The following is a 16,573-nucleotide window of genomic DNA, read 5'->3' on the forward strand; positions in this document are numbered from 1 at the left end:
AAAACTTAACGTGTGCGCCTACTTCTCATCTGCTGCCTACCTTTCTTAAATATGGCATCTCTTTTTCTGTTATCACAAAAGAGATTGAAACTTTAGATTTTCCAGTATTTTTTCATCACCTATTTTCATCTGTCAGCAAGTCCTCTCATTTCTTTGCTCCAGATATTTGTCAGATTTTTTATTTCTCTCCATTGCAACTACAAGCTTAGCACTGATTCAGCAGGAGGATCTCAGTAAAAATTTTTGATTTCTTAATTTTGAGTCCTCAAAAGCAGAATTACATATGGGTCTACAAAACAAGAAATCTTTGATATATGTAGAAGTATTTGCATATTTTTCTGTACACCTTTATTCTTAAAAGCATTTTAAAAGTATTAATTATATGGATAAATATTTTTCCATGATCATAATTAAGAGTAGATACACTCATTTAAATGTTAAACTTATTTCCAGGAAATATTTATTACTACCTGGAATTATTATGGATACATGTCTCCCTATACTTTTTCCACGTGTTTATTGTCTTGAATTTAGAGAGACAATAAAATGCTTAAAAATGAAGAGTCTTGTAAAATTATTCAAACCTTGATTTCCAGGTAATATTACATAGACATTTAAGTGTCAAAATTTATATCATAGGAATATATTACAGTACTTTAATATTCTGTTTGAAGCTAAAACATGACAGATGGTATTGCCAAGGGAAAGTGCAAACCATAATGGAGTGAATTAGCTGAATCCAAAATATAAACATGCTTTGAAAAGTGGGCATGAATCCTGTTTTTGAACAATAGAGACTAGAGCTTTTTAAAAATGTAGCCAAATGCAAAATAGGAATCATGTATATCAATGATGGATGAAAGAAGTTGATTTTTTAAGTTTAGCTAAACTTAAAAAATCAACTTCTTTCATCCATCATTGACTACTAATCTTTTCATCCTCCTTCTCCTCCTCCTTCTCTTCTTCCTCCTCCTCCTGTTTCTGGCATCACTTGCTTTGTAAAAATTGAAGTGTAATAATTTTCTTCATGCTAAAAAGTCATTTAACACTAACAACAAAAGATATTTAGGAAGTCACTTATGATGTTGAAAATTTTGGTTAAGTTCCCATGGCGTATAATCTCTAATGGAAACAAACATATTGTGATTTTGTTTTATTTCCTTTTAAGCACCAAGATGTATGTGGCCTCTCTTAACTTAGCTCTATATTTCTGTGACTGTAAATACATGCTGAAAAGTTTTTCTTTCCATGGCAAATATTCGTATTGATGTGGGATCTTGCTGTTCTATAAGTACCTATTGTCATATGGTCTTTGATTATGTATATACTTTTACAGTATGCTCACCAATATGTAAAAGATCTTGGTGGACAGTTTAGCACCTGTTAAGATAACAACAGTGTAGTATAGTTTAATACCATCTCTTAGAGTATATTTTACATCTTAAAGCAAGGCAACATATATATAAAGGAAATTAAATAAATTTAATTTACCATAGGAATAATGTTGGGTAAGATAGATTGCAAGACATGGAACAGATTTAAAACTTCTTTATAATATTTTGATAACTCTAAGTCAGCTCTTGAGCTCTAGAAGTGTAGGCTCTAGGTGGCTAGATGTTAGATATTTGGCAAATTTATAGTTATAGGAAAATATCAAATATATATTGAATATACAAAAGTGCATAAACATCTATGCAAGAAAATGATAAATGTGAACAATCTAATATTATATATATGTACATGTATATGTTAAGTATTTGTTTAAATGAGAAGATGGGTAATGAGGCAGGGTGTAAATACATATATAAAATGATAAATTAACTACAATATGATATAATAAATGTAATGTGATATGGAATATTATATATGTGTGTATATATACACATATATGCATATAGTTTTGTTTGTGAATAATTTTTGCTTCTCTAGTGTGTGCTATCCATACACATAGTAACTGTCCTATATAATTACTGAAAATTACAATGTAGTAAATCAAAAAACACTCAACTATAAACTTAAGAATAGCAGACCAAGAAAGAAATAAATTAAAAAATAAGTTAAATAATGTTGAAGCTTAAACAGAAAGAATAACTCAAATGACCTATATCTTTATTTGGCCTAAAAGAAAAAAATGTATATTTCTGAAGTTGTTTACAGGAAAGACCACATTTCTCACCACAACACTGCAACATTTTCATTGTTGAAGCCCCTACATATATGACCTAAAGAGACTAACAAATTTTAAGTATTTCTAATCAGCATCTTTCTCAGATACTTATTTGCCCATTTGCCTCTGCCATTCAACAATTAGCTTTATGAGGGTACCTAAATCCAATTTATTTTGTATCATTAACTCCCAGCACATAATAGATATCTAATTAAGTATTTGTTGATGAGTGCATGAGTGCAGTGCAAGAATAAGTTTGAGACTCAACCACAAAATCAACAATAACAACACAAACTTTGAAAAGCGCTATAGTGTGTAAGCGTAGACTGGTGCCATATTTTCATCCTTTTAGCACAGGGTTCTGCTACCTGTGTTTGAGTGCTTTTTATATTACAGGATTCTTTCATCGATAGCAACATATTTATGACTTGAAAAATGATTTGAGTCAGGCCCGTAACTCTCAAAGAAAACTTCACATAAAAGAAAAAAAAAAGGGAAATGTAAATAAGGTCTCACAGGAAAAGAGAAAGTCCTACATTCCATTTATTCCTCAGGGGATAAAAAAGAAAGTCTAATCATTTACTTTTAAAATATATTCAGACTTTTACAATATTATCTTATTTTACTTATGATCTGAAGATGGAGCCATGAACATGTTGACCTATAAGGTATTCAGTGTGTATGAATTTTAAGCGATTCTACTGCATCTGTAAGATTGGAAATTACAAGCATCTTTTGTCAAATTAAAAGTATATGCTCATGTAAAGTCTAACTATTATTGTTTGTCTTTAGGGTTTTTTCTTTGCTTTATTTTTTGTTTCTTTGACTTTTTGCAGATAGGATAACCCAATGTTGAGCCCCACGCTAGGAGAGGATACAATGACATTCTCCATTCTCTTCTTGACCAGGGCCAACTGCTGACATAAGATAATTACCTGATCTACATTTTTATGCCAGCATGAACATTTTTTTGGTTATCTCAGGTTTTCTTTATCATATGTGACAAAGGATCTAAATCATACTTACTTAGAGAAGGCAAAAAAGTAGGAAGAAATGGCACATTTACTGCAAAAATTTCAACTCAGAGTTGAGCTCCAGGGAAACAGTTTAGCAGTCAAAGAAGAGAATTTTAAATCCAGAGAAAATGATTAATTCCAATTAGTTTTGCTTTTCACAACTGTTCATGTATTTGGAGTATAAGGATAACATTTAATACTGTTTCTCTTTAAAAATTAGATTTATTAATTCTTTTTTATCTCACACCCCATTATTATTCTCCCACAAAAATCATAACTTTGTCACCAGTGTTAGCTTTCTGCAATTTATTTATGGGCATTTATAATAATTTAAAGTATATTTTTCAGCTTGAATATAACTACATGTGACAGAAAAAAACAAAAGTTTTTCTGAAAAGTCTACCCATATCTAAACTAATTCTGATCCCAATTTGTACAGTTGCCATATGATAAATACAATTAACTTTCAGAGTCCATTAAGAGTCTGCTAGGCCTTTAGGCATTCTAGTACTACCAAATGTGATCTTTTTACCTATTATCCAAATGTCAATAATTAGTTGGAAATTAACTCATGATATGTGTTCATTGCACTGTTTTCCTGACCAAAACTGTTGTAGTCTAATTAAGACCAGAGAATATTTGTATTATGACAGTTTTTGTTAGACTTTCTGTAATTCTGAAAGCCACTTTTTAATGTCCCTTTTAAAACTTTATGTTTTTAAATTCTTTAAGTGCAATCTTATTTAAATAAAGAAGTTTTCAGTTTAGTTTAACAAATACTACTGTATTATTTAATTATACAAAGTAGCATTAGTTAGGACAATTTTAATAATTTCTGGATTTGAGAAAGTATTTTCAGGGCTAGATATACCAAGTTGATGATCTAAAGTTAGTTTTCTTGGCTGTATCATGTAGTAAACACATATTTCACAATTGCAAAATTTGAACTCAAATAGATTCAGAATCAATAGTAATTTTATCACTCAATGTTAGTATCAGTAAGGTTTCAAAAACCAGGAACAAATATTTTCATTTCTTCATACCGCTAAAGACCAGATTTAGATATCAAGAATCTATGTTCGTTAATGATATATCAGGCGCATCTGTGTAAATTATTATCTTAAATTACAAGTCTCCTCCCGTTTTACAAGCTTGGAGAGGGTTCTTTCTCTACATTTGGTTTATAATGCCAAAGGTTTTAAGGTGCACATTCTATTCATTTCTTTACTTTCAATTTCAGTTTAGGAAGCAAATAAATCATTTTTTGCTTGACATAAAATGTTTGCTTAATTTTGATAGATTTAAAATTTTTTATTAAGTTGATAAATTATTTAACTGTAAAGTGATTCCTACACAGTAAGATTTGGCTTCACATATAATGATAGTTTATCCAATTGTTACTCTTTTCCACAGAAAAAAAATTGTATAAATTCTGGATTAAAAATACTTTTACTTAGCTTAATTTTATACATCATTTCTTACATTCATCTCAGCATGAAAGTATCACATTTAAAATGGATAAGGATCACTTGGGAAAAAAAAAAGAGACTTCTTTCTTATTGCTAAGACCTTTTTTGTGCTTTGTTTTATGTTTTAAATATGGAGATTTCTTGTTACACTTCTTATAGCTAATGAAAAATCACATTTTATATAATATCATTATATATTGCTGTATTATCTTTCTATTTGGTGAGGTAACATATTCTAGGGAAGATAATATAGGCTTGGATTAGTAAAGCCTGAGTGTGGTTCTTGGTTTGCCCTGTTATTGGCCATGTGGACTGTGGCGCCTTTATTTCCTAATCCATAATTACCATTGCTGTGAGAATTAGGGCTAAGCAGGCTGGATGGTGCACAAGTAATTGTGATTTTTGGCATTACTTTTAGTAGCAAAACCCACAATTATCTGTACATCGATTAGTTTATCTGGTCTGTTCACTGAAAATAATATTTTTATTAGTGCATTTGCAAATAGAGTAATATTATGTAAAATGTTTACTGTATACATTTCTTTTCTTGTTTGAACTTTGAAGTATGTTTAAAAATAGATAAGAATCTGATTAGATGAGCAAGTCCACTTCTGTCCTGGTCTCACATTGCCACCTTCACAGTATATCACCTGCTGTTTTAAAACATATTTTTTTAAAAAAAAGTTAAGTGTAGCAACACATTTTATCTGCCAGTTAGTTATTTTATTTTAAATAATATTTTTCATCCAGTGAGAGCATATCTTAAAATCTTAAACAGCTTGACTTTAAAAGTGTAGATTTTTTTTTTTTTATTTATTTGAGACAGAGTCTCATTCAGTCACCAGGCACTAGGCTGGAGTTCAGTGGTGTGACCTCGGCTCACTGCCAGGATGGTCTCAATCTCTTGACCTTGTGGTCCACCCACCTCGGCCTCCCAAAGTGCTGAGATTACAGGCATGAGCCACTGTGCCCAATTTTTAAATGCCTTCTTAGATAATATCTTACCAATAAAATGTTAGTTAGATTTTACGCTACAAAATTTTTTCCTTTCTCATTTATAAAGCTTGTAAATATGAATGAAAGTTTCTTCAGGATTAATAGAATTGAGATTGTAGCCATACCTCATTTTGTTTGTCTGGAAAACTCTTAACGTGTTTATTTTACACAGCATTTTCAAGAAAAAAAAGTCAACTATTAAAACAATATACATAAATAATACATATATTTTATGTAGTTTAAGTATCAATTTGTACTTAAATAACTGTTGAATAGAAACAAAATATGTCTTTAATTTTTTCTGTATGTAGTCTGATTCTTACAGGACTATTCACATATATCATTCAAATATGCTGATGAGGCTGCAGGAAAAAGGGAACACTTACACACTGTTGGTGAGGATGTAAATTAGTTCAGCCACTGTGGAAAGCAACTTGGAGATTTCACGAGGAACTTAAATCAGAGCTACTGTTCAAATAATCCCATTATTGGGTATACACCCAAAGGAAAATGGGTCATTATACCAAAAAGACACATACAGTCATGCGTTCATCACCATGCTTTTCACAATTGCAAAAACATGGACTCAACCTAGGTGCCCATCAATGGAAGATTGGATAAAGAAAATGTACATATATAATATGGAATTCTATGAAGCAATAGAAAGAATGAAATCATCCCCTTTGCAGCAACATGGCTGGAGCTGGAGGTCATAAACCTAAATGAATTGATGCAGGGACGGGAAAGCAAGCGCTGTATGTTCTCACTTGTAAGTGGGAGCTAAGCATTGAGCACACATGAACATAAACCTGGGAGTAATAGACACTTTGGGCTACTTAAGGGGAGAACTGTCTATTAGGTACTATTTTCACTATCTAGGTGCAATATACCCATTAAATAATAATAATAATTTAAATAATTTTTTAAATGAGGTAATATGTACCCAGTTGGTGAATCAATGCTTGCCATATTTTTAAAAACTTTATTCACTGCTGATGTCTGGTAGTTGGATAAATACTTCAATAGATACAACTTCAAATTAAGAAGGAATTATATTTATGTAAAAGCATGGACTTCTGTATAGTCCTATAAATATTGAATTTTTTGAATGAATGAGTGAAATACATTGATTATATACATTCTGTTTTTCTACATTTTATTTTATGACATATTTTGGCATACTCTGTGTGTTCTTTCTGCATTATATTTTCTTCCACATTCCTCCCCCATTACATTTGTTTTATAAGATTACTAAAATAAGAATTTCTGCTTTTGCATAAAACTATATTTTAGGATGACTTCACAAAGTAAAATAAAATCCAAACTAGAATAGTTACATTTAGCAATCTAAGTGGACAAAATAGAAAGTTATGATGCATTCATGTATAAATTCATAAATTGTGTATTTACCACTAAATTTCTAATTAGCTGGTGCTGAAGGAGCAATAGTGAATTAAAAAAAAGAGAGAGAGAGAGAGAGAGAAGTGAATGACTGTCCTTGTTGAGCTTACAGTTTAGTAGCGGCAAAAAAATATTAATAATAAATGATAACATGAGGAAAAACAAGTGGAAATTTGCCATTCTAATCTGTGTTATGAAGCAGCGTACATGGTGCAGTAATCAGGGAAGACCCAGAAGACTTCTGGAAGGAAATAACTGAGATGTGAAAAGTGGGAGATAATTAGGCAAAAAGGTTGGAGAAGAACATTTGAGACAAAAAATAGAATGTACAAAAGGTATTTTGGTAGGATGTTGAGTGCATCCTATGCTATCTATGACTATGTAACTTTTTATAATAAAATTATTTTATTGGAAACATAAACATACTGTACATCAATTTCTGAATGTATTATTTTTATTCTAGTGTGAATGTTACTGTTATTATTAGTAATAATGTCTTTTTGTATAGCTCTGCATACTACAAATAAATATATATAAACACTACAAATTAACAATGTAATTTCAGCCTCTTGTTCTGGACTGAATGGGGACAAATGCCCTGTATTGGAAAGGCTCGCTTGGATGGCTCAGAGAAGGTCGTCCTTGTAAGCATGGGAATTGCATGGCCGAATGGCATCTCCATTGACTATGAGGTCTGTTGGATTTCTTTTAAGTACTTCAAGTGTACTAAATGACAACTTTTATTAACCCACTTTTAGTGTTCCTTTATTTTCTTAATAAAATAATCAAAAATAGTCTGTAACGTTACTTTTCAATCGATATTTAGGAAAATAAATTGTACTGGTGTGATGCTCGCACAGACAAGATAGAGAGAATCGACCTTGAGACTGGAGGGAATCGCGAGATGGTGCTGTCAGGGAGCAATGTGGATATGTTTTCTGTTGCAGTCTTTGGGGCTTACATCTACTGGTCTGACAGGTAATTTATTTTTTCATAAGTATTTGAGTCTCAAAATGTTATTCCAGTGCCAGTTGCTTTACCCTTGTAGGATTTGCCATTTCTTAGCAAGGTCACAAAAAGGATCTCACAAAGCCATGTAATTTCCACAGAAAAGGCAGGCAGTCTTGCTATTCCAAGCTCAAGCATTTCAATGTCACAGACTAAAGTTGGTTTCTTTTCCTTCTGTTGGCCCATCTGTTATCTTCAGCTTAGGTAGCTGGCTTGATTTTAATTAGTCAAAGATTGTTGATCATGTATGTTTAACTTTTTGGCAGAGCACATGCAAACGGGTCTGTCAGAAGAGGTCACAAGAATGATGCCACAGAAACGGTAACCATGAGAACTGGCCTTGGAGTCAACCTGAAGGAGGTTAAAATCTTTAACCGAGTAAGAGAGAAAGGTCAGCACTCTTAAAAGAATATATAATATGTATATTTTATGTGATTTCTCTCCGCTTTTTAAAGGCATTTGTCAAACTTAGAAATCCTTATATGAGTCTAAAATCTCAATATCTTATTTTATTTATATTTGATTTCCTGCAAGTATCATATAGTACCTACTACAATAAATATGTCATAGTTCATACAAAGGCATATTTGCCCAGGACAGCACAGGTACGTGGACCTGTCACATACCTGGCGTATCTTGATTACAGGTTTCGGCTAAGGAATATAGAAAAAATTGATACATGTATTGATTGGCTAAAAAATTAAGCATAAGTAGGATATTACAGAGTAAAAGTTGAAATTTTTTATATATTATATGAACTATATTATATGTAAGTGTTTATAGTCCCCAAAGATGATACTGTTAGTGTAAAATATTTCTAGTCATTACTTCCTTAAAATACTTATTTTTATACTTCGAGGACAATGATTTGGGTATTCAAATTTGTTTACCTTCATTAAAATAAATTTTACTTTTTATATCAAAGTAAGGTATATTAATGTTGGAAATAATAATAGTGAAATCACAGAGGAGAATTAGCCTGATGAAGAAATCTTAAGTGTATATTATATCTTCACTCAGAATTGGAGTAAGAACTTACGCTCAATACATTTAGGAGGTTAGGCATTTCTTTGATACTTTACATATCTCATAGAGTTTAAAGCAGTGTATTATTTTTGGTTAAATCAATTCATGTTTTGAATAAACACTATATGAAATATTATAATCTAAGGATCAAGTTTCAGAAAAGATTTATATACTTAGCCGACCCATTAAGGAAAAACTGTAATGATTTACTTGGATGGTGAATGAAACAGAATATGATTTTCCAAATAAAGAAATCCAAGATTTTAAACTGCTGTAATTAAAAAAAAAAAACAAACAACAGTTCTTTTAAACATTTTTATTGACTAACTTACATTAAGAATAAAAGTAATATTCAATATCAAAGTTTTAATATTTCTATGTGGAGAATTTTGTTTGAAAAACAAAAGAAAAATATAAACATGTGCATGTGTATATCTATTTTTTTCTCCCTTAGGGACCAATGTTTGTGCCCGGGACAATGGTGGCTGTAAGCAACTCTGTCTTTACAGAGGAAATTCCCAGAGAACTTGTGCTTGTGCCCATGGATATTTGGCAGAGGATGGAGTCACTTGCCTAAGGCACGAAGGCTATTTGCTCTACTCAGGAAGAACAATATTAAAAAGTATACATCTTTCTGATGAAACCAATTTAAATTCCCCAATAAGGCCATATGAGAATCCACATTATTTCAAGAATGTCATAGCCTTGGCTTTTGACTATAATCAACGAAGAAAAGGTACCAACCGAATCTTTTACAGTGATGCACACTTTGGAAATATACAGCTTATTAAAGATAACTGGGAAGACAGACAAGTAATCGTTGAAAGTAAGTACAACAATTTAATTTTAAATAGTTTGGTGGACACGAGTATCATTTAGATTACTAGGGAAATAATAGTGGTAATTCCATGCAGCAATTACGTTTTCCTAGAGTTTATATTCAGGAATGAATGTGAGTATATCATTTGACCACCCTAAAATGTTAAAGAAGCGATTAACTGGTAGCATGTATGGCATGTAAGTTAGGATTATTAGCTTCTAATCATGGAATTTTTAATATGTTTTATCATGTTTCTTATAAGTGACTGCACTAAAATTAATGAAAAATACTTTTTCAGTATAAAACTCTTCTAATTAATTGTTTTTCCAGTAGGGGAAATTGTATTTTTAAGGATATCTGTCTAGTAATATTCAGTTATTCATCGTTTCTCAAGCAAGTATCAGAGATTATTTTGTGTGCGCATATATATATATATATATATATATATATATATATATATATGACATAAATGTATAGCAGCCTTGATGAGAAAATATTATAGAAATGATCTAATATTTGTATGGACATAGTTATTCAAGCATAATATTCAGTGTGGATTATTTACATAATTCAGGAAACCATGTTTCCTGCCATTCAACTTTAAAAAAACCATCTTCTTATCTCACATAACTTCTCTCTTCTCAGTGTATTTGTGTTATTTTTGTGTATTTCCCACTTTTCCAAGTTTCCTTTGCTGAGATAGATGTTTTCTTTGCTTTCTATATTGCAAAATAATATATCAATTTGTTGTAGAGTGTTCAAAGAATATGGATTCAAACATGAAATTTCTGCCTCATCTATACCACCATCAATCCCATTTAGTTACCCGTAACTGACATGTAACATGCCCCCAGAATTTTGATAAATATGCATGTGTATCGTTTTTAATTATAAAAGTAGAATGATACTAAATATATTATTCAGCTAACTGCTTTTTATCTTACTGTATGTTACAAAGCTTTTATTTTATTACATGAGACTTCATCTTATTCTTTTGAAAGCCTGTACCTACTTCTATACTAAAGCTAGTTTATTAATAATTTTAATAAAAAAATTATAGATTTAGATAACTATAGCTATTCAAGCCTGCGTGTATGGTGGACATTTTTGAAAGAATGAATACAATGAGTGTGTCACTTCAAGGTAAATGACCTACTGTATGGTTGCAAATAGTAAAAATCAAACTCTGAAGTAAAAGTCAAAAGAATAGAAGCCTTGTATCCACCACAGTAATCTTGACAGCTTCTCAATATTTACAGGCTTTTTTGGTGAGATGGTGGTGATATTAATGTATGTGATTTTGGAGTATTGCATAATGAAATGTGTCAACATTTAGAAGATAAGCATAAGTTAGAGAACCAATATTTTCAAATGACATGATAAAATCATGCATGAGTAAATGATTTATTTAAAGTGCAAGAAAGGTCAATGAATTTTAATGTAATAGAGGATGAAAAGTTCATCACTAGAGTTTCAGATTCCACATTGCAACTAACCTTTAAGTAACAACCACTTGTCATGTGTTGGTGTAGTATAAAAGAATACACAGTTATCTGTAAAGGCTATTATTAAAAAAAACTCCTCTTGTCTACGGCCATACCGCCCTGAACGTGCCAGATCTTGTCTGATCTCGGAAGCTCAGCAGGGTTGGGCCTGGTTAGTACTTGGATGGGAGACCACCTGTGAATACTGGGTGTTGTAGGCTTTAAAACAACAACAACAAAAACTCTCTTTTCCAAGTACAACTGTGTAAGGCTGGATTTTCTTCACTTACTTCAACCAAAACAACACAACAGAGAAGATAAAAAGCAGATATGAAAATCCAGCTGTCTTTTAGTAAGACAAATATTAAACATATTTGTAACATTGTAAAATGATGCTTTATTTTTTATTATTTTTGAAAAGTAACTACTTTTCTTAGAAGGTGCTATTTAGATTAACACAATTGATGCACTGTGCTAACTTTTTAAAAAATGATAAATATTTAAAATGATATGGTAAATAGATGTAGACATGACCCACGTCATGACTCCACAGATTCTGGAGTCTTCAATAATGATTAAGAGTGTAAAATCCTCAGATCAAAAAGACTGAAAATTACTATTTTGGATTAAGCATTCAGAATATTTTTAGTATAAAGACATAAAAAGCGTGGAGTAAACAAGGGGTCATTAGGTATGATTGCAATAGTGTGGAATGAACTGGTGTGAGATGAAGTAGGGAATGCCATGATGTTGAATGTCTTGGTATGCCAAAATAAGCAGCTTTTTTAAAAAAAGAAATTTTATTTAGGTATAGTTTACACATCATACAATGCACCAAAAAGTATACACTCAATCTTTTTTGGAATATTATATTAAAATTTTTAAAATTGGGATAAATATACATGTATATCCACATATATAAAACAATATTTGAGCTTTTACCTGTTTTAAGGTGTACAATGCAGTAGCTTTTATTACATCCCCATATTTTGCAACCATCAACACTATATTTCTGAAACTTTTTCATCATTTCAAATAGAAACTCAGTTAAAGGCAATAACTCCCCATGTATCCCTTTCCCTGGTCCTTGGTAATGAATATTTTCTGTCTCTATGAATTTGCTAATTCTAGATATTTTATATAAGTGGAATCATCATTCATTTGTCCTTTGCACCGGGCTTATTTTACTTTGTGTAGTGTTTTCAAGGTTCATCCATGCTATAGCTTGTATTGGAACTTCATTCTTTTTGTGGCTGGATAATACTTCTCTATACGTGCATATCACATTTTGTTTATCCAGTTATCTGTTTATGGGTGCTTGGGTTGTTTCTACACTTTGACTATTATGAGCAATGCTGCAATGAACATTGGTGTACAAATACCCAAGATAAGATGATAAATGAAAAGCAAGAGAGTGTTGTAATGAATATATGTATATACTTTAATATAAGAGAGTACGAAAAGTAATAAGATTTATGTTTCATGAGATCACTCTGTGTTATGTTTAGGTTTTACAAAGTGTAAGCGTTGTGAGGGCCATGTCTGAAGGCAAAGATGCCCTAGACAATTTTGTCATATTTTAGATCCTGTTTCAACTGCAGCAAATTAAACTGAAAACATTTTAATTAAAGTCATTCTAATCCTCTCATCCAAAATTAAAGCCAGTAGAATCAGTAACACCTTACTGACTGTAGAGAAGTATTGAAACATAGATAAGGAGGTGGACCATAATGGCCAGGAGTTTGAAACATCGGTCAACCTGGGGTTCATATCACAGTTTGCTGTTTGTTTCCTCCGTGCTACTGTTTATTTTCTCACCTACAAGATGAAAAATCAACCCATAAATATTTTTGGTGAAAATTTTATGAGAAAGGCTATCTAAAAAAAAAATATATATATATATATATATAAGCATGATTTTAATACAAAACTATATTACTGTATTTGTGACACACTTGTGGATTATTTAGGACAGCAGTCCTCAACCTTTTAAGCAAGAACCAGTTTGATAGAATATAATTTTTTCATGGATGAAGGCAGAGGATGGTTTCGGGATAAAACTGTTCCACCTCAGATCATCAGGCATTGTTAGATTCTCAAAAGGAGCACACGCCCTAGATCCCTCATAAGCACAATTTACATTAGGGTTCATGCTCCTGAGACTCTAACACTATTGCTGATCTGACAGGAGGTGGAGCTTAGGTGATAATGCTGAGTCACCTGCTACTCACCTCCTGCTGTGCCTCCTGGTTCTTAACAGGCCAAGGACAAGTACTGGTCTGTGGCTCCGGCTGGCAACCACTGACTGAGGATGATAATCCTTGTCTTAAATTATTTTTAGCATATGAATTAGGGTAGTTAAACACTCAGAAATAATTACAATAATTAAAGATATAAAGTAGTGCATTGAGGTCTGATCTGACTATAACTTAAAAATTAAGATTAATCTGCATTGACAATTTATGTGAACCTTTCTGAATATCCTCCCTACCACACCCCATGTCTTGCCAAGAAGTTGCCGGTTGTTTAACCATTACAATTCTCTCTGAAAGTTTTTTAGGTGAATGTATACTTTAACTTGCCAGACCATAAAAGAAAACAGACAAAACAAAACAAAACAAAACAAAACAAAAAGCCTCAAAAAACTCAGTTATTGGCACATATAAATAAATATAAGTAAGATGTAAAATGTGTTTCTGTCTTGGTATTCCATTTTATTAAATTTGGAAAACTATATGTCCTTTTGTTACATCTCTAAGTAGTTAGCCAAAAGTAGATTCACGAAAATTTAAGTATTAAAAATATCAGAGTTCTCAGCTTCACAGAGTTTCATCCTTTATATGGCTGAATATACGAAATGGGTAGGATAAAGGCTTTCTTTAACTTCCCAAATGAACTTTTTGGCTTCAGGTTTAAAAGATGACAAGAGCTATTAAATACAATTAATATTTATTAAGTGCTTACAAGTATGTCATAGATTATTAGGTGTGAGTAAATAAGGATGAAAATGCCTTCCTTCTAGCCTTTGGCAATTCACGGTATAAAAAGGGGAAAATGCAATAGTTCACTTTTCCTATGAAGAGTGAAGCTCTCTGGCCAAGACCCTGTTAAAAATCTACACTTTGAGGCCATCTCTGACTTTAAAACCACAGTAATGATTTATCAAATATATTTTAAAATGAAAATTAAATAGAGATAGCTAATCTCAAAAAACTGAGAGAGAGTTTTCTTTGAGTGATAAACAGAACAGAAATAAAAAGCAGAGAAAATGACAGAAACAATTCTGCTCCCGGCTACTTAGATGCTACAGAGAGATCGGTTCTAAAAAGAACTTACTCAGATTCTTCCCCAAGGACTGGGGAAAGCTGCCCCACAGTGAAACAAGGCTGAAGTAAAGCTGGGCTATCTACTGCTAGGCTAATGACTTGTAGGAAGTGACTATTCCTAAAAGCTTAGAGACCACAGAGACAGCCACATGATCAGCTCTGAGCAAGTTCCTTGCAAGTTATTGACTGCAAGCTCTCATATGCTCCGTGGAGCAAAAACTCAAATGAATTATGAAAGAGAAGGCTGCTCTTTAAGGAGCAGAGGTTCAGTGAAGTCCACTACCAAACCACCAGCAGAGAGAAGTGAGTACTGAAAAAGAGGTTAAAAAATAACCCCTTAAAATGTGAAAATTCAATTTCCACAACACATGGATTCTTTAAAAAGGCAGCTTAAAAATCCCCACCAACCAGAAGATGAATGAAAATGAAAATGAAAGAAGAATCTGAACAATATTTACTTTGGGTTTATCAAAGAGCCAAATGGGGAAAAAAAATGGAAAAGAACAAGAAATAGAAACTTCCAAGAAGCCAAAATTACATATCTAAGAAAAAAATTTATTAAAATTAAAACAAATATATTGGGAATAACAAATATGGTCAATATAATTAAAATTAAAAAGAAATCACAATTGGTAATGTTAAAATTATATTAGTCTAATGAAAGTGAGAATGCATAAATATGCTAATTCATTAATAAGAAATTAATAGGTTAAAGACAATAAGATATAAAAAACACGAGAACACTTGTGAAACCTGGAGGATAAACTAATAGATTTAATAGGAATTTAGCTAATAAATGTTGACAAATGGCCAAAAAGAGAAAGACGATAGAAAAGTAACACTCAAAGTGATAATGACACAGTTTACTAGAAATGAAGAAAGAAATGTCTCTAAATGGGAAATTAGCTGTAAGTGTTGATAATAATAAAGTTAAGTCAGCTACCAAAGTAAAACTGCAGAGCATCATGGAAAAGGGAAAACCTTAAGATGCTACCAAAAGTAGTAGACATTATCTACAGAGGGAAGACAATGGCATTTAATCAGACTTCTCAGCAACAAGAGCAAACTCTTCAGATTACTAAAGAAATATATAATTCTATAACTGACTGAATTATTAAGGATGGAGGGAAAAGATGATCGTTTTAGAAATATAAAGGCAGTAACAGTATATCTATATATTATCACTAACAGAAAAAAGCGTAAATTAATGGCTTAAGAAACATAACAGTTTCAAACTTAGAATAGTGGGCTTCAAATGCCTGTAATTCAAGATAATGAATTTTACATTTTACATTGTAATTGTTGTTTCAGTTTTATCAAACAATATGCTTATTTTGTACAATGCATTCTGATGTTTTGTTTTAACAAAACATGTCATAAATATTTTTTTTAAAAAGCAAACATTGCTTAATATAAATTCAAATGGTGGTCTGCATTCAATGACCAATTAAGAAATGTGATTAGGCTGAGAGTGGTGGCTCACACCTGTAATCCTGGCACTCTGGGGAGTTGAGGTGGGTGGATCACTTGAGGCCAGGAGTTCGAGACCAGCCTGCCCAAAATGGCAAAACCCTGTCTTTACTTAAAATACAAAAATTAGCCAAGCATGTTGGTGCATGCCTGTAATCCCAGCTACTCAGGAGGCTGAGACATGAAAATCAGTTAAACTTGGGAGCCACAGGTTGCAGTTGCAGTGAGCCAAGATAACACCACCACACTCCAGCCTGGGTGACAAAGCAAGACTCTGTCCAAAATAATAATAATAATAATAAAGAGAGAATATGATTTTTAAAAAGCTACTCTTAAACTAGTATGCACAAAACAGCAAAACATTAACAAAAAATTACAAAATGTTTGTGA

The 16,573-nt window shown here is 31.8% G+C and overlaps 1 protein-coding gene and 1 pseudogene across 4 annotated transcripts in view; both read left to right on the forward strand.

The window, feature by feature from the left end:
* The window catches only part of LRP1B (LDL receptor related protein 1B), a 1,884,038-nt gene that overhangs the window by 1,407,963 nt on the left and 459,502 nt on the right, over positions 1 to 16,573 (forward strand). For all 4 annotated transcript variants that reach the window (XM_003921997.4, XM_074399735.1, XM_074399736.1 and 1 more), the window contains 4 exons: positions 7,615 to 7,741; positions 7,876 to 8,027; positions 8,324 to 8,448; positions 9,538 to 9,909. In XM_003921997.4, coding sequence (XP_003922046.1) covers positions 7,615 to 7,741; positions 7,876 to 8,027; positions 8,324 to 8,448; positions 9,538 to 9,909 — 776 coding nt within the window. The remainder of the gene's footprint in view (positions 1 to 7,614; positions 7,742 to 7,875; positions 8,028 to 8,323; positions 8,449 to 9,537; positions 9,910 to 16,573) is intronic.
* On the forward strand, positions 11,490 to 11,608 carry LOC120364507 (5S ribosomal RNA; annotated as a pseudogene).

Source organism: Saimiri boliviensis, chromosome 5, assembly GCF_048565385.1.
Source record: "Saimiri boliviensis isolate mSaiBol1 chromosome 5, mSaiBol1.pri, whole genome shotgun sequence".
In the NCBI taxonomy this organism is placed as follows: Eukaryota; Metazoa; Chordata; class Mammalia; order Primates; family Cebidae; genus Saimiri; species Saimiri boliviensis.